Source organism: Pecten maximus, chromosome 7 (assembly GCF_902652985.1).
Source record: "Pecten maximus chromosome 7, xPecMax1.1, whole genome shotgun sequence".
NCBI lineage: Eukaryota > Metazoa > Mollusca > Bivalvia > Pectinida > Pectinidae > Pecten > Pecten maximus.
This window is the reverse complement of record NC_047021.1, coordinates 33,620,001-33,646,299: the sequence shown is the minus strand read 5'-3', so window position 1 is coordinate 33,646,299 and position 26,299 is coordinate 33,620,001. Positions and strand designations below refer to the sequence as shown.

At 35.3% G+C, this 26,299-nt stretch overlaps 2 protein-coding genes across 2 annotated transcripts; both read right to left on the bottom strand.

The window, feature by feature from the left end:
- Nucleotides 1-17,176, bottom strand: LOC117330653 (RNA helicase Mov10l1-like). The gene is made up of 8 exons (XM_033889087.1): nt 16,991-17,176; nt 16,351-16,416; nt 15,333-15,497; nt 14,336-14,509; nt 13,058-13,207; nt 12,233-12,340; nt 9,338-9,478; nt 1-604 (listed from the first exon to the last, which is right to left on the bottom strand). The coding sequence occupies exons 1-8, from the start codon at nt 17,159-17,161 to the stop codon at nt 455-457; spliced, it is 1,125 nt and encodes a 374-aa protein (XP_033744978.1). The 5' UTR covers nt 17,162-17,176; the 3' UTR covers nt 1-454.
- Nucleotides 17,163-26,288, bottom strand: LOC117330651 (RNA helicase Mov10l1-like). Its single transcript, XM_033889085.1, has 13 exons — nt 26,206-26,288; nt 23,888-24,711; nt 22,999-23,331; nt 22,571-22,780; nt 22,192-22,312; nt 21,268-21,366; nt 20,507-20,653; nt 20,038-20,129; nt 19,780-19,838; nt 18,872-19,093; nt 18,632-18,741; nt 17,835-17,912; nt 17,163-17,264 (listed from the first exon to the last, which is right to left on the bottom strand). Exons 2-13 carry the CDS (start codon nt 24,682-24,684, stop codon nt 17,181-17,183), a joined length of 2,352 nt encoding a protein of 783 aa, XP_033744976.1. The 5' UTR covers nt 24,685-24,711; nt 26,206-26,288; the 3' UTR covers nt 17,163-17,180.
- Between the last annotated feature and the right edge of the window lie 11 nt (nt 26,289-26,299).

Here is a 26,299-nt window from a genome sequence, read left to right as displayed (position 1 = left end):
AGTGATATTTTTCACTAGTGAAAAATATCACTTTTATAGAATGAATAATTTTTGATATTTCACTGGTAAAAATGTAATAAATTATTTTTACATCATTTGATAGTGTAACAACTCCTGTCTGTATCATTTGAATGTAATAACAAATTGATCATTGTTTCCTGTGATTGATCATGGCTTGACTATGACATAAAACTTATTGAGATTTAAAATAGTCCTGAAAGTGATAAAATGAACAAACATTAAAAGAATCTCTGATTAGTCCTGTAGCACATTTTAAAGCCGTGTTTCTTACATGTGTCTATTGGATACTACCTTCAGACTGATCTGCTATCACTGTGCTTTAGTCTCTACTGTAAACATACAGTACAAACACCTCTTCAGGGCATTGCCAGGAAATGACACTTTGGTCCCATGATGACAGGGGAAACTGTCCATAACTCATGATTATAAAACTTCATCTTACATCTCTCTCAGATGTGTAACGATCTTCTTTTGGAAGTCCTTGACCTTTGAACTCCTCCAGCTCCGAAAGGTCAGGAAGGTCACACCCTGTGTAGGCCTTGTTCTCTATACAGTAATGTATCAATGTCTGCCAGTACTTATCCTGTAGATAAAATACAATTGGTTGATTCTTACATGTAACTTTTTACACATCTATCTGTCAGTCATAAAATGTCATCAGATGTGGTTGCTGAATTATTCTTTTTTTCTAAATTGGTGGTGTTTGGTGAGTTTCATAGACAATGACTTATTACAGTTAAATGATTAGGTACAAATGGGAGGAAATGAAAGTGGTTTCATCATTAAGACATATTTGTCACCTAGATATCGCAAGACTTAACATTCGAGCCAGGACAAATCTATAATTTCTGTATTTATTTAATAAATCAATATAATTAATTTCTCATGCTGCTGTACTTAGCTAATCATGTATTTATTCCTATAAAACAACAACTTTTAAACGACAATTGATTATTTATAATAAACCAGAGGCCCACAAGCCTCATTAGTCACCTCAGTAATTTTACAACAAAAATTGCATTATTGAGCAGAAAACTGTAAACCTGCATATTTTAGCGCTAATATTATTTTCAGTGCTTTTTAAATTAAATGTATTGCACTTAATTATATTGCGCTAATTACACTTTCTATGTATTTTTTAATAGAAATTGTGTGGGTGAACTTACTCTTCATTCACTCATCTATCATAATATAATGTAACAATATACATGTAATGTAATTTAGAAGTGTGTAAAAATTTTTTTAGTCCACCAGTGACCTTGATTAGTCCAATTAGAGTAATTTCAGCTTGTGCAGAATCAAGTGTGTACTGGATGCTCTCATCTGAGTACAAATGCAATTGAAACTTTAAAGTTTACAATGTATTTTCAATATGGTCTTAAAAGTGTCCATCTTGGAATTCTAATGGACCTAAACACAGCATCAAATTAGGTCATGGATATGCAGTGACCATTCCTACGAAGTTTCATTGGAATCTCTGTAGAAGAACTGGAGTTAAGCTCAAAATAAATTTTCAAGATGGATGTTGTAACAATAATTTTCAATAGGTTTGTTCAGACTTACCCTATATATAAGTATAGGTGGTAGGTATAGACGGTAGATTTGTTCAGATTTTACTTGTATATAAGTATAGGTTGTAGGTATAGATGGTAGATTTGTTCAGACTTACCCTGTATATAAGTATAGGTGGTAGGTATAGACGGTAGATTTGTTCAGACTTACCCTGTATATAAGTATAGGTGGTAGGTATAGATGGTAGATTTGTTCAGACTTACCATGTATATAAGTATAGGTGGTAGGTATAGACGGTAGATTTGTTCAGATTTTACCTGTATATAAGTATAGCTGGTAGGTATAGATGGTAGATTTGTTCAGACTTTCTGTATATAAGTATAGGTGGTAGGTATACACGGTAGATTTGTTCAGACTTTCTGTATATAAGTATAGGTTGTAGGTATAGACGGTAGATTTGTTCAGACTTTCTGTATATAAGTATAGGTGGTAGGTATAGATGGCAGATTTGTTCAGACTTACCCTGTATATAAGTATAGGTGGTAGGTATTGACGGTAGATTTGTTCAGACTTACTCTGTATATAAGTATAGGTTGTAGGTATAGACGGTAGATTTGTTCAGACTTTCTGTATATAAGTATAGGTGGTAGGTGTAGACGGTAGATTTGTTCAGATTTTACCTGTATATAAGTATAGGTTGTAGGTATAGACGGTAGATTTGTTCAGACTTTCTGTATATAAGTATAGGTGGTAGGTATAGACGGTAGATTTGTTCAGACTTACCTGTATATAAGTATAGGTTGTAGGTATAGACGGTAGATTTGTTCAGACTTTCTGTATATAAGTATAGGTGGTAGGTATAGACGGTAGATTTGTTCAGACTTACCCTGTATATAAGTATAGGTGGTAGGTATAGACGGTAGATTTGTTCAGACTTACTCTGTATATAAGTATAGGTTGTAGGTATAGACGGTAGATTTGTTCAGACTTACCCTGTATATAAGTATAGGTTGTAGGTATAGACGGTACATTTATTCAGACTTACTCTGTATATAAGTATAGGTGGTAGGTATAGATGGTAGATTTGTTCAGACTTACCTGTATATAAGTATAGGTTGTAGGTATAGATGGTAGATTTGTTCAGATTTTACTTGTATATAAGTATAGGTGGTAGGTATAGACGGTAGATTTGTTCAGACTTACTCTGTATATAAGTATAGGTTGTAGGTATAGATGGTAGATTTGTTCAGATTTTACTCTGTATATAAGTATAGGTGGTAGGTATAGACGGTAGATTTGTTCAGACTTACCCTGTATATAAGTATAGGTGGTAGGTATAGACGGTAGATTTGTTCAGACTTACCCTGTATATAAGTATAGGTTGTAGGTATAGATGGTAGATTTGTTCAGATTTTACTTGTATATAAGTATAGGTGGTAGGTATAGATGGTAGATTTGTTCAGATTTTACCTGTATATAAGTATAGGTGGTAGGTATAGACGGTAGATTTGTTCAGATTTTACCTGTATATAAGTATAGGTTGTAGGTATAGATGGTAGATTTGTTCAGACTTACCTGTATATAAGTATAGGTGGTAGGTATAGACGGTAGATTTGTTCAGACTTTCTGTATATAAGTATAGGTGGTAGGTATAGACGGTAGATTTGTTCAGACTTTACCTGTATATAAGTATAGGTGGTAGGTATAGATAGGTAGATTTGTTCAGACTTACCCTGTATATAAGTATAGGTGGTAGGTATAGATGGTAGATTTGTTCAGACTTTACCTGTATATAAGTATAGGTGGTAGGTATAGATAGTAGATTTGTTCAGACTTACCCTGTATATAAGTATAGGTGGTAGGTATAGACGGTAGATTTGTTCAGACTTACCCTGTATATAAGTATAGGTGGTAGGTATAGATAGTAGATTTGTTCAGACTTACTCTGTATATAAGTATAGGTGGTAGGTATAGACGGTAGATTTGTTTAGACTTTCTGTATATAAGTATAGGTGGTAGGTATAGACGGTAGATTTGTTCAGACATAACCTGTATATAAGTATAGGTGGTAGGTATAGACGGTAGATTTGTTCAGACTTACCCTGTATGTAAGTATAGGTGGTAGGTATAGACGGTAGATTTGTTCAGATTTTACTTGTATATAAGTATAGGTGGTAGGTATAGACGGTAGATTTGTTCAGACTTTCTGTATATAAGTATAGGTGGTAGGTATAGATGGTAGATTTGTTCAGACTTACCCTGTATATAAGTATAGGTGGTAGGTATAGATGGTAGATTTGTTCAGACTTACCCTGTATATAAGTATAGGTTGTAGGTATAGATGGTAGATTTGTTCAGACTTTCTGAATATAAGTATAGGTGGTAGGTATAGATGGTAGATTTGTTCAGACTTTCTGAATATAAGTATAGGTGGTAGGTATAGATGGTAGATTTGTTCAGACTTACCCTGTATATAAGTATAGGTTGTAGGTATAGATGGTAGATTTGTTCAGACTTTACCCTGTATATAAGTATAGGAAGTGGGTATAGACGGTAGATTTGTTCAGACTTTCTGTATATTAGTATAGGTGGTAGGTATAGATGGTAGATTTGTTCAGACTTTCTGTATATAAGTATAGGTGGTAGGTATAGACGGTAGATTTGTTCAGACTTACCCTGTATATAAGTATAGGTGGTAGGTATAGACGGTAGATTTGTTCAGACTTACCGGGTATATAGTATAGGTGGTAGGTATACACGGTAGATTTGTTCAGACTTAAGCTTACCCTGTATATAAGTATAGGTGGTAGGTATAGATGGTAGATATGTTCAGACTTACCCTGTATATATGTATAGGTGGTAGGTATAGATGGTAGATATGTTCAGACTTACCCTGTATATAAGTATAGGTGGTAGGTATAGATAGTAGATTTGTTCAGACTTACCGGGTATATAGTATAGGTGGTAGGTATACACGGTAGATTTGTTCAGACTTAAGCTTACCCTGTATATAAGTATAGGTGGTAGGTATAGACGGTAGATTTGTTCAGACTTTACCTGTATATAAGTATAGGTGGTAGGTATAGACGGTAGATTTGTTCAGACTTACTCTGTATATAAGTATAGGTGGTAGGTATAGATGGTAGATTTGTTCAGACTTTATCATGTATATAAGTATAGGTGGTAGGTATAGATAGTAGATTTGTTCAGACTTACCCTGTATATAAGTATAGGTGGTAGGTATAGACGGTAGATTTGTTCAGACTTACTCATGTATATAAGTATAGGTGGTAGGTATAGACGGTAGATTTGTTCAGACTTACTCTGTATATAAGTATAGGTGGTAGGTATAGACGGTAGATTTGTTCAGACTTACTCTGTATATAAGTATAGGTGGTAGGTATAGACGGTAGATTTGTTCAGACTTACTCTGTATATAAGTATAGGTGGTAGGTATAGACGGTAGATTTGTTCAGACTTACCTGTATATAAGTATAGGTGGTAGGTATAGACGGTAGATTTGTTCAGACTTACCCTGTATATAAGTATAGGTGGTAGGTATAGATGGTAGATTTGTTCAGACTTACCTGTATATAAGTATAGGTGGTAGGTATAGATGGTAGATTTGTTCAGACTTTACCTGTATATAAGTATAGGTGGTAGGTATAGATGGTAGATTTGTTCAGACTTACCCTGTATATAAGTATAGGTGGTAGGTATAGATGGTAGATTTGTTCAGACTTTACCTGTATATAAGTATAGGTGGTAGGTATAGACGGTAGATTTGTTCAGACTTTACCTGTATATAAGTATAGGTGGTAGGTATAGACGGTAGATTTGTTCAGACTTACCCTGTATATAAGTATAGGTGGTAGGTATAGACGGTAGATTTGTTCAGACTTTACCTGTATATAAGTATAGGTGGTAGGTATAGACGGTAGATTTGTTCAGACTTACCCTGTATATAAGTATAGGTGGTAGGTATAGACGGTAGATTTGTTCAGACTTACCCAGTATATAAGTATAGGTGGTAGGTATAGACGGTAGATTTGTTCAGACTTACCCTGTATATATGTATAGGTGGTAGGTATAGACGGTAGATTTGTTCAGACTTACCCTGTATATAAGTATAGGTGGTAGGTATAGATGGTAGATTTGTTCAGACTTTACTGATATAAGTATAGGTGGTAGGTAAGATGGTAGATTGTAGATTTTGTTCAAACGTTACTGGAGGTACAATGGGATTGTTCTAGACTATACTGATAAGACTGGGCTAGTGAGAGATGTCTCATGACTTTTTGGGTTGATCAGAATCCAGGTGTTGGTGTTCTTCATGTCATCTAAAAGTCCTATAGACGTTATTTGCACCTTCATCCTATGTTGAATATGTAGGAGTGGACACGATTGTTAACATTATGGTCAAATGATTAATTAGATCTCCCCTACCTTTGAGGAGTTTTTGTTACAGAGACTTCTCAACCAAGGGGTTGATTATCTTGTTGTTACCTGAAGCTTGTTCAGACTTTATCATGTATATAAGTATAGGTGGTAGGTATAGATAGTAGATTTGTTCAGACTTACTCTGTATATAAGTATAGGTGGTAGGTATAGACGGTTGATTTGTTCAGACTTTATCATGTATATAAGTATAGGTGGTAGGTATAGACGGTAGATTTGTTCAGACTTACTCTGTATATAAGTATAGGTGGTAGGTATAGACGGTAGATTTGTTCAGACTTACTCTGTATATAAGTATAGGTGGTAGGTATAGATGGTAGATTTGTTCAGACATAACCTGTATATAAGTATAGGTGGTAGGTATAGACGGTAGATTTGTTCAGACTTACTCTGTATATAAGTATAGGTTGTAGGTATAGATGGTAGATTTGTTCAGACTTACCCTGTATATAAGTATAGGTGGTAGGTATAGACGGTAGATTTGTTCAGATTTTACCTGTATATAAGTATAGGTGGTAGGTATAGACGGTACATTTATTCAGACTTACCCTGTATGTAAGTATAGGTGGTAGGTATAGACGGTAGATTTGTTCAGATTTTACCTGTATATAAGTATAGGTGGTAGGTATAGACGGTACATTTGTTCAGACTTACCCTGTATATAAGTATAGGTGGTAGGTATAGACGGTAGATTTGTTCAGATTTTACCTGTATATAAGTATAGGTGGTAGGTATAGATGGTAGATTTGTTCAGACTTACCCTGTATATAAGTATAGGTGGTAGGTATAGATGGTAGATTTGTTCAGACTTACCTGTATATAAGTATAGGTGATAGGTATAGACGGTAGATTTGTTCAGACTTACCCTGTATATAAGTATAGGTGGTAGGTATAGATGGTAGATTTGTTCAGACTTACCTGTATATAAGTATAGGTGGTAGGTATAGACGGTAGATTTGTTCAGACTTACTCTGTATAAAAATAAGTATAGGTTGTAGGTATAGATGGTAGATTTGTTTAGACTTACCCTGTACATGTATATAAGTATAGGTGGTAGGTATACATGGTAGATTTGTTCAGACTTACCCTGTATATAAGTATAGGTGGTAGGTATAGACGGTAGATTTGTTCAGACTTACCTTGTATATAAGTATAGGTGGTAGGTATAGATGGTAGATTTGTTCAGACTTACTCTGTATATAAGTATAGGTGGTAGGTATAGATGGTAGATTTGTTCAGACTTACCTGTATATAAGTATAGGTGGTAGGTATAGACGGTAGACTTGTTCAGACTTACCTGTATATAAGTATAGGTGGTAGGTATAGATGGTAGATTTGTTCAGATTTTACCTGTATATAAGTATAGGTGGTAGGTATAGACGGTAGATTTGTTCAGACTTACCCTGTATATAAGTATAGGTGGTAGGTATAGATAGTAGATTTGTTCAGACGTACCATGTATATAAGTATAGGTGGTAGGTATAGATGGTAGATTTGTTCAGACTTTACCCGTATATAAGTATTGGTGGTAGGTATAGATGGTAGATTTGTTCAGACCTTACCTGTATATAAGTATAGGTGGTAGGTATAGATAGTAGATTTGTTCAGACTTTCTGTATATAAGTATAGGTGGTAGGTATAGATGGTAGATTTGTTCAGACTTTCTGTATATAAGTATAGGTGGTAGGTATAGATGGTAGATTTGTTCAGACTTTCTGAATATAAGTATAGGTGGTAGGTATAGATAGTAGATTTGTTCAGACTTACCCTGTAGATAAGTATAGGTGGTAGGTATAGATGGTAGATTTGTTCAGATTTACCCTGTATATAAGTATAGGTGGTAGGTATAGACGGTAGATTTGTACAGACTTACCCTGTATATAAGTATAGGTGGTAGGTATAGATAGTAGATTTGTTCAGACTTTCTGAATATAAGTATAGGTGGTAGGTATAGATAGTAGATTTGTTCAGACTTACCCTGTAGATAAGTATAGGTGGTAGGTATAGATGGTAGATTTGTTCAGATTTACCCTGTATATAAGTATAGGTGGTAGGTATAGACGGTAGATTTGTACAGACTTACCCTGTATATAAGTATAGGTGGTAGGTATAGATAGTAGATTTGTTCAGACTTTCTGAATATAAGTATAGGTGGTAGGTATAGACGGTAGATTTGTTCAGACTTACCCTGTATATAAGTATAGGTGGTAGGTATAGATGGTAGATTTGTTCAGACTTACCCTGTATATAAGTATAGGTGGTAGGTATAGACGGTAGATTTGTTCAGACTTACCCTGTATATAAGTATAGGTGGTAGGTATAGATGGTAGATTTGTTCAGATTTTACCTGTATATAAGTATAGGTGGTAGGTATAGACGGTAGATTTGTTCAGACTTTCTGTATATAAGTATAGGTGGTAGGTATAGACGGTAGATTTGTTCAGACTTACTCTGTATATAAGTATAGGTGGTAGGTATAGATGGTAGATTTGTTCAGACTTACCCTATATATAAGTATAGGTGGTAGGTATAGATGGTAGATTTGTTCAGACTTACCCTGTATATAAGTATAGGTGGTAGGTATAGACAGTAGATTTGTTCAGACTTACCCTGTATATAAGTATAGGTGGTAGGTATAGATGGTAGATTTGTTCAGATTTTACCTGTATATAAGTATAGGTGGTAGGTATAGACGGTAGATTTGTTCAGACTTTCTGTATATAAGTATAGGTGGTAGGTATAGACGGTAGATTTGTTCAGACTTACTCTGTATATAAGTATAGGTGGTAGGTATAGATGGTAGATTTGTTCAGACTTACCCTATATATAAGTATAGGTGGTAGGTATAGACGGTAGATTTGTTCAGACTTTACCCTGTATATAAGTATAGGTGGTAGGTATAGATGGTAGATTTGTTCAGACTTACCCTGTATATAAGTATAGGTGGTAGGTATAGACAGTAGATTTGTACAGACTTACCCTGTATATAAGTATAGGTGGTAGGTATAGACGGTAGATTTGTTCAGACTTACTCTGTATATAAGTATAGGTGGTAGGTATAGATGGTAGATTTGTTCAGACTTACCCTGTATATAAGTATAGGTGGTAGGTATAGATGGTAGACTTGTTCAGACTCTCTGTATATAAGTATAGGTGGTAGGTATAGACGGTAGATTTGTTCAGACTTACCCTGTATATAAGTATAGGTGGTAGGTATAGATGGTAGATTTGTTCAGACTTTCTGTATATAAGTATAGGTGGTAGGTATAGACGGTAGATTTGTTCAGATTTTACCTGTATATAAGTATAGGTGGTAGGTATAGACGGTAGATTTGTTCAGACTTACCTGTGACAGAACAAATGGATTTCCTATAATGATCAGGAGAGACTGGGCACGTGAGATGGCTACATTGAACCTTTTAGGGTTGCTCAGGAATCCCAGGGTGTGCTTCATGTCAAATCCTATCAGACGTTCATTTGACCTCACCTATGTTGAATATGTAGAGTGGACACGATGTGAATCATTATGGTCAAAGATTAATAGAATCTCCCCCTACCTTGAGGATGTGACAGAGACATCTCCAACCCAAGGGGTGATATTCTTGGTTGTCTTACCTGAGGCTCTGCCAAGGTTGGACAATTTAGAAAAGCCACCCCAAGGGCTAGCTATTTCTCTGTTACCTCCTCATCATAATTTTCTCCTATCATACAATTATATTTATGCAGGGTTCAGTTGTTCAAATACTTTTTAAAAATATTGTAATGTAACACAATGTTGATGTGAAGTAATTTAATTTTCGGCATAATGTCATTGCTTGTAGCCAGCACCTGCTATCTGTCATCCTTAGGAGGTGACAGACAAGTCTATACCCTATAGGTAACAGAGAACTCTTAAACAAGTAAAAAGGGAGACAAATCTTTGAATGATAGGAGAAAAAATTAACATTGAAAAAGTATAAACAGGATTTATCAAAACCTTAATAAAAATATCAGAACCTTTTTTATTTGCAATATATCATACATTATTTTTATCATTATACTGTCATTTAAAGGGAACGTTTTAAAAACATTTCGTATTTAAGCTTTGCTCTCATAAATACATGGTCTCAAAACCAAAGTTCTGTATGTCAGACAGTTAACACCATTTATTGGTCCAGTATTATTCACTCTGACAGCTATGTATCAAGGTTACCAACTCTGACAACTATGTATGAAGATTATCCACTGTGACAACCCTGTATGAAGATTATCCACTCTGACAACTATGTATGAAGATAATCTGCTCTGACAACTTTGTATAAAGATTATCTGCTCTGACAACTATGTATGAAGATTATCCTCTCTGACAACTATGTATGAAGATTATCCACTCTGACAGCTATGTATGAAGATTATCCTCTCTGACAACTATATATGAAGATTATCCTCTCTGACAACTATGTATGAAGATTATCCCCTCTGACAACTATGTATGAAGATTATCCACTCTGACAAGTGACAACTATGTATGAAGATTATCCTCTCTGACAGCTTTGTATGAAGATTATCCTCTCTGACAACTATGTATGAAGATTATCCTCTCTGACAGCTTTGTATGAAGATTATCCACTCTGACAACTATGTTTGAAGATTATTCACTCTGACAACTACGTATGAAGATAATCTGCTCTGACAATTATGTATGAAGATTATCCGCTCTGACAACTATGTATGAAGATTATCCGCTCTGACAACTATGTATGAATATATACCTACCACCTATGACAACTATGTATGAAGATTACCCCCTCTGACAACTATGTATGAAGAGTATCCACTCTGACAACTATATATGAAGATAATCTGCTCTGACAACTATGTATGAAGAGTATCCTCTCTGACAGCTGTGTATGAATATTATCCTCTCTGACAGCTATGTATGAAGATTATCCACTCTGACAACTATGTATGAAGATTATCCTCTCTGACAACTATATATGAAGATTATCCGCTCAGACAAGTGACAACTATGTATGAAGATTATCCCCTCTGACAACTATGTATGAAGATTATCTACTCTGACAACTATGTATGAAGATTATCCACTCTGACAACCCTGTATGAAGATTATCCACTCTGACAACTATGTATGACGATTATCCACTCTGACAACTATGTATGAAGATTATCCACTCTGACAACTATGTATGAAGATTATCCACTCTGACAGCTATATATGAAGATTATCCGCTCTGACAAGTGACAACTATGTATGAAGATTATCCACTCTGACAACTATGTATGAAGATAATCTGCTCTGACAACTATGTATGAAGATTATCTACTCTGACAACTATGTATGAAGATTATCCGCTCTGACAGCTATGTATGAAGATTATCCTCTCTGACAACTATGTATGAAGATAATCTGCTCTGACAACTATGTATGAAGATTATCCACTCTGACAACTATGTATGAAGATAATCTGCTCTGACAACTATGTATGAAGATTATCCGCTCTGACAACTATGTATGAAGATTATCCGCTCTGACAACTATGTATGAAGAGTATCCCCTCTAACAACTATATATGAAGATTATCTACTCTGACAACTATGTATGAAGATTATCCTCTCTGACAACTATATATGAAGATTATCCACTCTGACAAGTGACAACTATATATGAAGATTATCCACTCTGACAAGTGACAACTATGTATGAAGATTATCCACTCTGACAACTATGTATGAAGATTATCCTCTCTGACAACTATGTATGAAGATAATCTGCTCTGACAACTATGTATGAAGATTATCCACTCTGACAACTATGTATGAAGATAATCTGCTCTGACAACTATGTATGAAGATTATCCGCTCTGACAACTATGTATGAAGATTATCCGCTCTGACAACTATGTATGAAGAGTATCCCCTCTAACAACTATATATGAAGATTATCTACTCTGACAACTATGTATGAAGATTATCCTCTCTGACAACTATATATGAAGATTATCCACTCTGACAAGTGACAACTATATATGAAGATTATCCACTCTGACAAGTGACAACTATGTATGACGATTATCCACTCTGACAAATATGTATGAAGATTGTCCACTCTGACAACTATGTATGAAGATTATCCGCATTAATAAGAAGCTTATTCTACCTTGAATGAATTGAGTGGCCGAACACTATGTCACCACTTGGCACTACATCACCATCACCACAGGGAGATAGTTTAGATACTGACCGTTGATATAATGATGATTCGTCTCTCCTGACCCTGAAATTCCTCAACTGATCCAACTTTTACCATGTCCATCCCAAGTTTGTCAATCAGCAGCCGAATCTTCTCTACCTAGGATACAAGTAGGTCTTATAAGAAAACAATGTTTCGACTAGATTGAAATCTTCATTAGAGTCAAATCCATAAAAAAGGTGTTTTAACAAATGAAGTCAAAATACTACAGAATTAATCAAAAACATATGTCTCATTTTAGCCAGTACGTGTACTAACTATATGTTGCCCTCCATAACAAAATCTTGAAACATTTTTTTGACTTAAAATTGATACTGGCTTGCTATTTATTGAAGTTAATTCATTTTTAAGAGACAATTGCATAATAATATATAACAAAATATTTGTCTCTTTAAAGTACAAAAAGGGTCAAGGGACTATTTTCAAGTGGTAATATAAAATCACAACACCAACAAGTCTTTTCAACAATATTTTCCTTAAAGGAAAATGCCGAAAACTTGAAACTTGAAAAGAAAACTGCAACTTCCATTTTTTTCTTAATAATATGGACTATTATGTAGGTAATGTACCAAGAAATCAAATTAAGTTTTTTGGAGAATTAGTGTATTAATGCTCAACATGAAACATTGCTCTGAACTTGGGCATCCTGACAACAGGATCCAACATACAAAATTTCACAAACTGAAATTAAGCTGCAAATAATTTGTATTATCAGCTGTAAGTAGCAATACCACAAGCTTCTACACACATGGGTGACATAACACAGATAACAACTGACCTCTGAATACTACAGGAAACATTCAACTTTATATTTACCTGTTTTCTGTAAGGAGTAATCACTCCCACATCCTCTGCAGCCACTTGATGTTTCTCGTCCCGCATCAGTCCCTGCAAATACCTGACCACCTGGACTGTCTCTGCTGGATTGAACCAGGACGGACTATCCCCTTCTCGAGTATCCTCACCCTAAAAACATGTATGACATACATCGTATTTCATATGAATAAAACGCTATCAGATACATAGAGAATACTTGGTCAGTGTCTTAAATTATTAGCTGTATTTTGGCGAGGGTAAAGAAAGATATGTCTTTCTGTCCCGAGCCAAAAACACAGCTCATATTTACACGTTGTTTCACTTTGAAGTAGGTCAATCAATTGACGCATGTGCTAAGATTCCAAAATACAGCTGTTTTCTGTCACTGCAGTATAGAGCAAAAATATATATGGTTGGTGTATTCCGACAATGCGTTGGCAGTTGCAGGATAAAATGATGTACATGGACATGAAGTAGGATGTTCTGCTCCTAATAGACTAAAGAGGAAAGGAATATTGAAAATGCTGTTGGATTTCAGATATATGACAAACATTAAGATACACTGAGGATATGTTAATTAAAACAATTGTACATTGCTTATCAATCAGGGATGCATAAGTAAAGAATTTTGAGAAATGTTTTTCTCATAAGGGGAGATAATCAATACATGCCTTCATACAAAAATAAACCAGCCCGCACTAAAAATAGTAAGTGACCCTGACCTTGACCCAAAAACTCTGAGACTCAAACTTCATCTGTAGCTACTTGTACTGAAGTTACATACTAACTTTCATCAACATACCTTGAAGTATGGCTGAGAAAAGTGCAGAAAACCAAGTGGATCGAATGACAGACAGAGATAGATGGACAGATAAACGGACGGAGGAACCTAAAGTCCCCACGGTTTCACCAATAGGGGACTAATGAATATACAATGTACAGTAAAATGTTTTACACAGACAGAATGCTGACTATAATTGGTGAGAGGAAACCAAGCCATCAATGTGGGTTATAAGCCAGTAACTAGCCGAGAATCCCTACCATTTGACCATATTAAATTACAATTTCTTCAAATCCTGTGTCCGATATCCAAATGACTGTCGAATGTCATTTTGAAATAGCATATAGATAAGATTTTTTTTTTCTCCTGTCTTATATTTACACTCAATATTTTCTCCTGTCTTATATTTACACTCAATATTTTCCTAAGATATAGAATTTGAGTGGTAGAAAGTTTGAGACACCAATTATTTGCAATTGTGTGGATTTTTAACCTACCCTGATTCCGTGGAAGAGGACAGGAAAGCCTTTTGTGGTCAGCATCTGCCAGTCACATAAGGCATGTGTGACCTGTCTGTCTGCCTGTTCCTGTAGCTCTGCATGGTAGAACAGCTGAGATGACAGCGAGAGAATCGCATAATGGGACCGATAATTATCCACTAACTTTGTCACCTAAACCAGAAAAAAAATTGGAAAACTTATTCATGATATTTCCACAGCTCATCACTTCAAGGACAACAGAAGCATATCCTGTTAATCCCAAAACAGCTAACAAGGCAGCAGAGAAAAGGTGGTCTTTATATACATTTGTAGATTCATAAATTATACAATTAATTGTGCTACATTGGGAACCACAATTAGTGGCCTTTATATACAGCTTTCCCTCACATACATCTTATTACATGTAGTCTTATACAGATTTTTTTTGTACGCATGTTTACACACAGAGTTTTGTTATATATGTAGGTGGGCTTCATAATTATGATTGGTTTTATTTTGTTTAACGTCCAATTAACAGCCAGGGTCATTTAAGGCTGTGACAGGTTTTGGTGATGGAGGAAAGCCGGAGTACCCAGAGAAAAACCATCGGCCTATGGTCAGTACCAGGCAATTGACCCCACGTGGGTTTCGAACTTGCAATCTAGATGGGGAGGGCTAGTGATAAATTGTCGGGATGCCTTAACTACTTGTCCGCGTCATCATAAGTATAAGCACAGATGCATGGGCAAATAGAATTCAACTAGTGCGAGTATATGCCATCTTGACTGAACAGCAGAAGGATTAAGTCCATCAAGAAGGAAGGTTTTGAACATTACACAATGAATATGATATGTATATGATACAATGTAAATTAGAGACCATGAGACAACATCAAAGTTTTATACGTTTAAACTACTTATCTTTTTTTCTCCAATTCAATATCTCCTAAACTACATCTTTTCAGTACTTAAAACATTCTTTTAAAATTCACAAAATCAAAAATTGATCTGTTTACCAGGAGAGGATCATAGCAACCATGGTCTGCAAACATGCTTTCATTCCTTTGATACAGTGGTGTATTTATCAGCCTCTCTAGAAAGGAGAGTTCCAAACCGTATTTCAGGGAATGTTTTGACCGTAGGACAGGTCCAAGCTGCATTGGGTCTCCTGCCAGTATAATCTAAAAGTATAAATAGAAAATAGATATATTAAGCAGTTTTCAATTTTGAAAAGTTTCCAGAATACAATTCCTTAAAAATACATCAGTTTCTGTTTTGTGTAATTAATTTGAGAAGAAACTCTATATATTCAGCCTCCAAACCACTGCTTTGAAGCAAGATAATGAGAATGAATACTTTTATTGCAGTTTTGCCAGTGAAATTTAGAAATTTATCAAACTAATAAATGTTATATTTTCACTGCAGCGATGAGCAGTGAAAATATAAGATTTTGCAGTAAAAATATAAATTTTTCGCTTTTGACTAATCAGAGTGAACCTTTATATTCACCTCATTGAAACTTGCTGATTTTTCCAATGGAAGCGAAGATAGCTAAATTGGTTATTTTGCTGTATTTCTGATATATTCAGAATAGTTTTTGACAAAATACTCACTTGGCATTAATAGCGGAAAACGCTTAAATTGCGTTAATCAGTCCTTTCATAATGGCGCCGACGTAGGGTAACGTCACAAAGAGATGACATCATGAATTATGCTACCGATTCCCGCACTTTTTGACACTATTATTTTTTCAATGTTTTTAATTTTGTTTTTAAGTATAGAAAATGCAATAAAAGAAAATTGAATGGTTTCCCGTTTAATATAACATATATCTCATTCCTATGACAAATATTTTATTTTGATATTCTGTCATACTTGTGAAATATATGTTATATTAAATGTGAAACCATTCAATATCCTCTATGTAATGTTCAGCATATGTTTTGCTGGTCATCAGCCCCTATCCCATAAACGTAGAATTATTTATCTGACCGTCTATTCCAGCTACCATCCCATACACTACAAATTATTTACCTGACCGTCTGCTCCAGCCACCATCCCACAGGGAATCATGCACTCAGGTTCTGTTGCCTGGCCTGACTATAAATTTCCAACGAAAGAAACATACAATATATTTCTATTATACCTTCTCATTCTCAATCCAGAGATAATTCAATATCCAAGCCATCTTTGAAGAGCGATTGCAATTCCTTCTGAAGATGAAGGGGCATTTTACTTCATTTGATCCATGAATTTTAATATGTAGGTCAAGGTTTCGCTTCAGAAATCGACAGGCCAAATAAGCTAGCATGCCAAAAGATCTAAAATCATTTATTAAATTAAGGAACAATTCCCCTCATAACAAGTAAAAAATATATTAAAGCATTTTCATGATATTGCTTTTAAAAGATACAGAAAACAAAATGGGTGTATATATTTTTGTACAAAAATCTTTAAATTAGTAGATGTACATCAAATATTATTTTATAAATACCTCACATCAAAGAGAGGGGTTTTGGAAAAATTGAGAAATATTAAAATTGCTAGTATTGCTGCATAGATTTTGTTAATATCTAATATGCTAATGAATAAACGGATTGGTTCGCCTTTGGAGCCTCAGAGGAAGGGCCCAAAAGGTCACAGCAACACCTTACTTCACATATAACAAACTAACCTCGTCAACAAATACATGTGAAAAGTGTCCGGCCTTGATCCCAAGTGTGTAGAGAATACCAGCAGTGGCACATGTACAAACCACCACACGGTAGTGACTGGCAAGGTCAAGGTCATTACCATAGCAACAATAAGGCTTCACACAGTCTGGAACAGTCTGAAAGGAACACATAATACCAAAATAGACCCTTTCATACTATTTCCACACGGTAGTGACTGGCAAGGTCTAGGTCATTACCATAGCAACAATAAGGCTTCACACAGTCTGGAACAGTCTGAAAGGAACACATAATACCAAAATATATCCTTTCATACTATTTCTCCTCGAAAATATTTTGTGGTTGGGATATTTTATTACAAAGAATCCCAGCGATTTGCCTAACACACACTTTGCTTCAGAGGATATCATTTTCCAATTTTTATAATGGTGTACAACACATGCTAATCAATTGGTGCCAAACATTAAAGAAAGCAAAAATATGACATCAAATCAATAATTCATGGTTCTTGTTTGTGATAAGTTTGTTTTGGGTTCATTGCCTAGTGAACAACAAAGTCATTTTCAGGTGGGGTATCCATGTAGTAGCTGGTGGCTACCTCAGTGAACAACAGGAGGTCTGATTCATGCCATCCAGTGCAATTGAGGTAAAGTGTCTTGTCCAATGACACTACAGCATAGGAAGGTCTATGATCTCTATATAAGGAGAAACACAAATTATTGTCAGGAGTAGAAACCTCCCACCTCGGATCTTTATCAGAGAGTGCATGTTACATGCCCTACGCATTGAGCTATCATGATCCCAATTTCATATTTCAAAGTTCAGTATGTCCTTGACTGCACTGACCTCCTCATTTCTCTGAGCAGCATTCAGTCGTACCATGTCAGATGTTTTTACTTGTCTACTTCGATGTATCCTCTCGGCCTGGTAACACAATATTTAGTCTTTTACTAATACTTGAAGCAATCGTACTGACATCATATTTTAATGCAATATAACATGATTTTAAAAATAAGTTGAATAAATATTTAGGATTCTCCTGCATTTATTTGTTTTTTGTTTGAGTCTATAGAAATATCTCATAGTTTTAGGTGCATCAATGTATAATGACAATGTATCTGACAATGTAATATATAAAACCTGAGATTAATGCATTTTTCATTAGAGGTGGACAATAATATTGCTAAAGCCAATATATTGCAATATATGTGACAATAATTATATTGCAATATCATTTTCGGTATGGCAATAAGTTGTAGGAAATTTGTATTTCAGGGATTTTGACAGCAGAATTTTGAAATTTTTACTGATAATTTTCTTTTAAACTTTAATTTAACTTGCTGGATGTGTTATAAATATTGTGGGTGTATGTATGACATCAAAATAAGACAGTTTTCTGTTCATCACTGGTTTAAACCAAGCAATTGCTTCTCTTATGTTCATGTTTCAATCGTTTGTTCCACAAAATTCATTCAAAGTTACCGAAATACAATATATTGGGATATATCGCAATGTCCCTTCAAATATTGCAATGTATTGCAATATGAAAATTGATTGCAATACCCACCCCTATTTTTCATACATCTTTAGTCTGTATAAAAACTTATTACAAGATGTGTACATGCTAAGAAACATGGTCATACAATGAGGTCTGCAGCGCTGTTTGAGGGTGTACAGGCCAGGATCCGACTGGACGGCATTTTCTTCAGGACCTGAATTATTGTTTCCACCACTGTCATTGTTTTTCCTGTCCCTGAGAAATACGAAATGTGTCAACATTCATGCTTCAAATTCAAATAAAAAAGTTAAACGAGTGAAGAATATTAATATGCTCTAAGAAATGCACCGTAATATTTGCACAAGACTTCTCAAAATTTCCATACCTGGAGGTCCAAACAAAATATATGGTAGGGGGCGACACTGTCCTTGTAAGATCCGTGTCACAGCTGCTTTTTGTTGATCATTCAGATGCTTGTTGTAGTAGGTCATTGACTGCACTTTGTCAGATGAATGCTTCTGAGATTTGAGGGGAACTACATTCGCTCTGCTTTTGTTGGAGGACAATAACCGGGACAACTTTGGTTCCAGCATTGTCGGAAACAGCACTAGAAATCAAATCTATTGAGTAAGCGATGGGACAAATGAAATGTTATAGCAGCTAAGAAACCTTTTATGACCCTGGCACTAGTGGTAAAAGGACTGTTTGATTGCTTGGTTTATCGACCCATGAACAGTCAGTGTCATTTTGAGGTGGAGTCTCCTTGTAGTAGTTGGTGACTACTTACTGAACAACATACAGGAGGCCCATTGCATTCAGAGCAATTAGTATCAAGTTTCTTGTCACAACAGCACAGACCAGCCTATCCCTCAGCTTCATGAGAAACACAAACCAACATGGGTAGGGAGCGTCGAACAATGAACCTCGGATCTTCACATGAGGTTACATGGCCTGTGTTCTAACTATCTGAGCTATTGCGGCCCCCAAGGGGGTAAACTACCACCGGACACCAATTAACTAATCACACAGTGTTAAGCTGCAGAGTGTACAATGTAATATGTAGATAGTTAATATTGGGAATTGGTTGTTATTTTCATGGGTTCATGGTAATTTTATGGGTATTTCATTGATATTTCACAGCTTTTTCATAAAACTACATTAGGTAGTGTTTCATAATGATAACTATTTATTACAAAAATTGAACCGATAATATACTCTTACAAATTATAATCAGTTAAACTTATATATATTTTAAATATCAAACCGGTAAAAGATACAACTTTATCTGCTTACCATTCTCGCCTAAATTAACAGCAAATGTTACTGCCTGTTGACATCGTCTTAGTGGTGCCCTGTTAAATATACCGAAAAGTCATCACTGGATAGAACACCAAATCACCAGGGAAAGCAACATTCTCTTTTATATCAAGTATGCCGCAATACCTTGCAAAGTATCAGTCGTGAGAAAATGTTTAAAATGTCAAAGCTTCTTATGGATTAATGGAATAATTATTTTGAGTAATAATGTTGAGACTCTGGTTTACAATTTACCTGTTGAAGGTAAAGACGACATTAAAATCCTTGCCATTGTTTGTTGAATGGAAGTCCTGATTAAACTTCAAGAGGACATCCTCACTCATCAGCTAAACAGACAATCATATTAAGAATAGTCAATATTTATCAAAACAAACATTTCCAACAAGTTCATATTGATAGCAAATAGCTAGTGTTCCATAAAAGGGAATGGGCTGGCCAACATGAGAGAGATTGTATAGAGATCGATGTACTGCCTTATTAAAAAAATATTCATACCTTTCAAGCATTTTCACAAATTTCAGCAAGGTACCATCTATGAAGCTAAGTCTGAATGGTGTGAGGTGTTTTAAAATGATTTGGATTACGTACCGATGGCCAGACCCAAGACCCCATATCAAAAGTTCAGATTTATCTATCCAACAGGGCTTTAGTTAAGGTGTGGAAATAAATTAAAAAACATGACTTAAGGAAAAATTTGTCATACTTCATGAACATATCCTTCATAAGCTGGTCCACTGGAATCGCCCGGCTCTGTAACGATAATCTTATCTCCAATCAGAAGTGAAGGACGACCCTCGGCCAAACCAGGAACCCTCAGTGCCAAAAACTCCCGTATAGGTCTGAAGCTGACCTGTATCATAAAATGTAAATATGTTACGAAATATAAATATCAAAGGAAATACGTTTGATTAAGTAGAGTGACACGCCATTTCCGTGTGTTTGAGAATTTGAAGTGATCAGATGTGAATCATTACTATTTTCTTCTTCTTCTTCCGTCCAAAAATAATCTACAACTTTACTTAGCACACTGAACATATCACATGAAGATATGACCTATGAACCCTCAGTGCCAAAAACTCCCGTATAGGTCTGAAGCTGACCTGTATCATAAAATGTAAATATGTTACGAAATATAAATATCAAAGGAAATACGTTTGATTAAGTAGAGCCAGAATTTTTTAATTATTAATGAAAAAATATAAACTTAAATTCATTATTAAACTGATACGTTGTTTTCTAATAGAAATTTTGGAGAACTTATTTTTGATAGGTGAGGCGGTGGAGGAGTGAGAAAAGAGTGGAAAAAAAAAAAAAAAGATAAAATATCTAAAATGCTGCAATGAAGAAGTAAATCTCTTCAGGTGTCTTTTTGAAGACCTCAGTAAAGAGTGGGCAGAGTGGTGAGTCCTTGATTGTGCAGCCTGTATAAAATATGACAACTGATGCAAATTATGATACACATACCCTTTCCAGGTCAAACTCCCTGATGTCAATGTCCATCTGAATCTCCTCAAGGTGTAGCAAGGCTTTGAATCTGGCAGTGTAGTTCTTGTAATCCAGCTCCTGTAGCAGTAAAGATATGAATAAAAGGTTGAATGGGATTCAGGGACACATTTCAGTATATAATAAGTCTTTTATGAAGGGAAATTAATAAGTACATGTCATATGGACATAAAATATTTCCCCATTGTTTCTTCTTCTTAGAAGCATGTCATCATCTTTACAATTATCTGTGCATGAACACAAGCCATTAATTTAATGTTTATGAGGTAAAATGATGTTTCTCAAAACACACTAAAACATAAAGATCTGAACAATGTCTATTTGACAATATACAAGGGCTGATTGATAAGATGTGAGCCTCGTATTGAAGGCGGTACTCAAGGATGTTCTTTTTAAGTCCTACTATTCTCTGACAATATAGGGCCATGTACCCATTGACTGGTCTCATTTGGTTAGTTTATATCGACGAGTTAGCACTCTAAAGTAAACAAGACAAGCGTTTCTTGCAAAATGGAAAAAATCAGTTAGGGTTAGGGTGAAAGAGTCTGTCATTAAAATTTATCCATGAAAGAAAACAGGGTAATTGATAGAAAATATTGAAAATACAATTAATTTACTGGTAAAGTAAAATCCAACATTGTGAATTCAATTATGTCACAATACCGTACAGTTCATCATAAAAGGCATTTATGGAGTATTTTTGGTGGTCAACAGATGGATGGATGGATGGATTACCTAAATCGTGTATTTCCCCACCCATTGTCGAATTTTGTTGCAGGAGGTATAAATGAACATTTTTTTTTATTAAAGGCCTATCATCCCCATTACAAAATCTGTGGTGACAGTGACTGTGCTGAAGAGGCCTCACCAGACAGGTAACATTACCTGGTCTAGGACTGGAATCACATCCTCCACATCATCGCCTTCCAGTATACATTCACGCAATCTCTCAGGAACTGGGAACATTGGAAGGCGGCTTGGCAAATACAACTTACGCCAACCCACTCTGTTAGTGTATAAACATATGTAGCTACCATCCAAAAATGTTAGTAGACAAATTTTGTAGATTATAAAACCAGTTATACATGTACATGTATTAATTACTCTTGTTGGCCAGCGTTGATTTGTAGACATGTGTCTTAATATACGGAAAATGTACTACGAAGAAAATATGTACACAACAAAAGACGTTTTACATCAAATCTCAAATCTTTATCAGAATTTTTTATCCACTGAATGGTGGTGAAATAACCTTGACACACACCTGGAAGGCCTTTCCCCTGGGACGGTCCAGCCTGCTGGTCCATTCACCGTCGTGCGGTATCGGGACATGGCATTCCTGTTTTGCTGTTGGTACTGTGGGTCGGAGGTCACCAGATTACTGTATTCATCCTGAATGTTAGCAGTGATGTACCGCCCGATACGAAAGTCCTTAAATGTGAAGATCAACAACTGCTTCTCCAGCCCAACAGATCTGAATGGTAAATAAACACCTTTAATTGTGATCAACAAATTTTAGTACATCTGTACATGTATAGTTTTGATGTATGTACAAGCCACTATTCTCAAACAGATTTTAAGATTAACTATTCACAAACTGAACTGATTATCAACACTAAATATACTAATAACAAAGTATGGTTAATCTTGATATTACTGTCAATATATTTAAATACTACTGATGTTCCATACCTGGGCTCCAGCACAATGTTGATGTAGAGCGAGGCTGCTGGATATAGAGTTATGTCCCCTGATATAGCCTGGTTCCCCATAGTCATCATAGCACCATGTTCCCGCAATAACTTTACACTCTCCACTCGCAGCTGTGTCACTTCTGCGGGAAAGTGACACCTCTGGAATAACTGGGGTGATCTCCCCTTATTTTCAATCCATATGACCATTTTCTTTGTTTCCCCAATTTTGACATCACCACAGTCATTTTTCATCGAGACCACTATTCCATTCTTGTCCCTCTGCAAGTCCTCAAGAAAGGATGACTTTGTAGGACTGACTAGAAATCTAGCACTGAAAAATACATAAATTGTTCAACAAAAATATAGATATTCACTGTAAAGTAATTTTTGTAGGTCTTGATATTTGTGCCATTAAATTTTGATATTGTCAAAAATTACAGTACATTAAATTGTTTTATTGTACAGGTAAGTATATAAGTACACTGAAGCTCTTCATTATGAAAATTGTCATACTCTATGATGTCTGCCTTAAACTTACTTTCAGCACTTAATTATAAGCTTTCACAGTTGTTACCATTTCTTAATGTAGGAAGACAGGAATTGGGGAACATCAAATGAGATCAATAAAAATTTCATTTACCTTCAGAAATGCTGTCTCTTCGTTTTTGATTTTGAAATTTCTTTAATATTGTTACAGCAATGCTGCCAGATAATTTCACTAAAGGGAGGTAACTAAGTATATCTTATAGGAAATATAAGCAATTCTGATTCTGACAGAATTTTACTTAATTTTATCGAAAAGTTTTTAACAACTTTAAGATTTTAAACTTAAGCATAAAGTTTTAACCATATTCTAGGATGAATCACTACTTGACATGCCCATATACCTAGGAGTGTAAGATGTGGTAACAGGCTCTACACTGATAGCACGCCAATTATTCCTTCCCTGGACACTCTCCATGGCAACAACCTTGACCTTGTCCCATTGCTGAGGATGCCATCCCTCTTTACATACACTATAACTGAAAAAGATCTCTCCATCAATGTATCCATGGTTCTGTAGAGCTCCTGTGACCTTTCCTTCTCTTTGTTCCACACGTAAAGGCTGGACATTTCGACCTTCGGTTTGGCCTTCCTCAGTTTTTACAATGTCTGCTGTAACATAATCCCCATTACAAGGAAAGTAATTATCCTCTCCAATGTCACTCTGCTGGAAGGTGAAACGGATATAATCATTAATGTAACCTTCTGTTCCCTTAAAATGTGTTACAACACCAACCACAGCATCAGGCTCTGTCTGATCAATCTGCTCTTCATCAGCATCTCCATCCTGATCCCAAAAATCAGTACAAAGAATCACCTGTTCTGCATGCCAGCCTCCATCTGAATGCTGCTGCTTGGCAACCCCTGTCACATGATCACCTACTTTCGGATATTTATCTCCATGTACTGCATCAAAAGAAAAGTAAATTTCTTTGTCTATTAAGCCATGAGTGTTGTAAAGGTGACTCACTTTTCCATCAATGCTCTTGCTTTTGGCTGATGTATCGGATACACTTTTATTGTTTGTAGCGCCATTTCCGTGTGTTTGAGAATTTGAAGTGATCAGATGTGAATCATTACTATTTTCTTCTTCTTCTTCCGTCCAAAAATAATCTACAACTTTACTTAGCACACTGAACATATCACATGAAGATATGACCTACACCATCTGAAAAGAAAACAGATCATCTGTAAATAATATATATACAGTAATATATACTACAAATGTATCAGTTCAAAAGATCCTGGAGGTGGGAGGGAAGGGGGGGGGGGGGGTGTCAACCATCTTATTTATCTCTTTATTGTGATGGGATAATGCCTTGAATTACGTGTATACATTTAATAATGACATAAATATTTACAACATGAAATTACATAGAAACAGACAACAGCAAAGGCCTATATATATAACAAACACCCTTACCTAAAACCAACCCCATACATTCAACTAAACCCAACATTCCAACTAATAGTATACCCACCTAATTGAACCTACATAACCCATACATGTCATACTTTCAGGAGACCAATAAGGGAGATTGATGATTATTTTAAGGGTGTTTTGCCTAAAATAAGGGAGATTTGTGCGTGACATGAATATCGACATTTTTACTCAATTTCAAAACAATAAACTAATTTTGAAAGTGATATAGAATATTTATATTTATTTTGGATATTAATCATATTGTATATGCAAACAACAAAAAGTTGTATAAGGTTAAAAATGCAATAAGCTTTATAAGTATACATTCCGATTCTGATGATATGAAATTGTTTTTTTATTTTTTTATGTAACGCAAAAAGTTTCACAGCTTTATGCATATTACATAACAGCATTTGAAAAGGGTATATTATAATTACATGTAGCTAAAGATTAAGGCAAGTAAGTTAATCATTTATCAGTTTGGATTTTCTTAAAATTAGAAAGCTTGACCCACTCTGAAGGAACACATCAGTTGAAATAATTAACCTTACACTACGTTATTACTGGCAAGGAAGACGTGACAGCACACAGGAAAATAATCCATCAGACTGCCCAGTATACGATATAACACCCTGAATTAATCCCACATTTAACAATACAAATCTATAAGGACCAATCACAACAGAGATTTCACAGGAGCACACAGGCATGACAGACACTGACGAAAAGGCAAGCGACTTCGAACAATGCACGACAAAACCATCGACCAGAGACAGAACACTTGAACAGAGGACTAACAAAGGTCAGGGTGACACAGGTACACATAGTACAGACACAACATATAGACATGACATATAGTTAGCGACTTAGCGTTAAGCTTAACCCTGTCAGCTTAACCTGTCAATACAGGAGTAGAGCACTCTTTACATAAACATGAGGATTTAAGATTTCATTAATATTTGGATTCAAATATTCGATAATGTTTCAGTTAAATTGAATGAAAATGTTATTTGTTTTGTAGATATAACTTACCGGTAAGTCCTATTCTGTACTGTACTGTAATGATTTTATTTTACATGATGATGAGGCAAAATATAAATTCAGTGCATCATGATCATCATCAATGACTCCATTCAAACGTGTCAATACCTACACTCTACACTATGTAAATATAATCATTGTGTGTGTTGGCACTGTATGGCAGACAGACCTGCGTTTGACATCAATGAACAAGCCTACCTGACCATCCACATGCAACTTCCTCAGAGAGGAAAAACATGAATCTCTTCTGCGTTTCAATTTCGCGGTTTCTGTCACAGAGCGTTTCAATGAT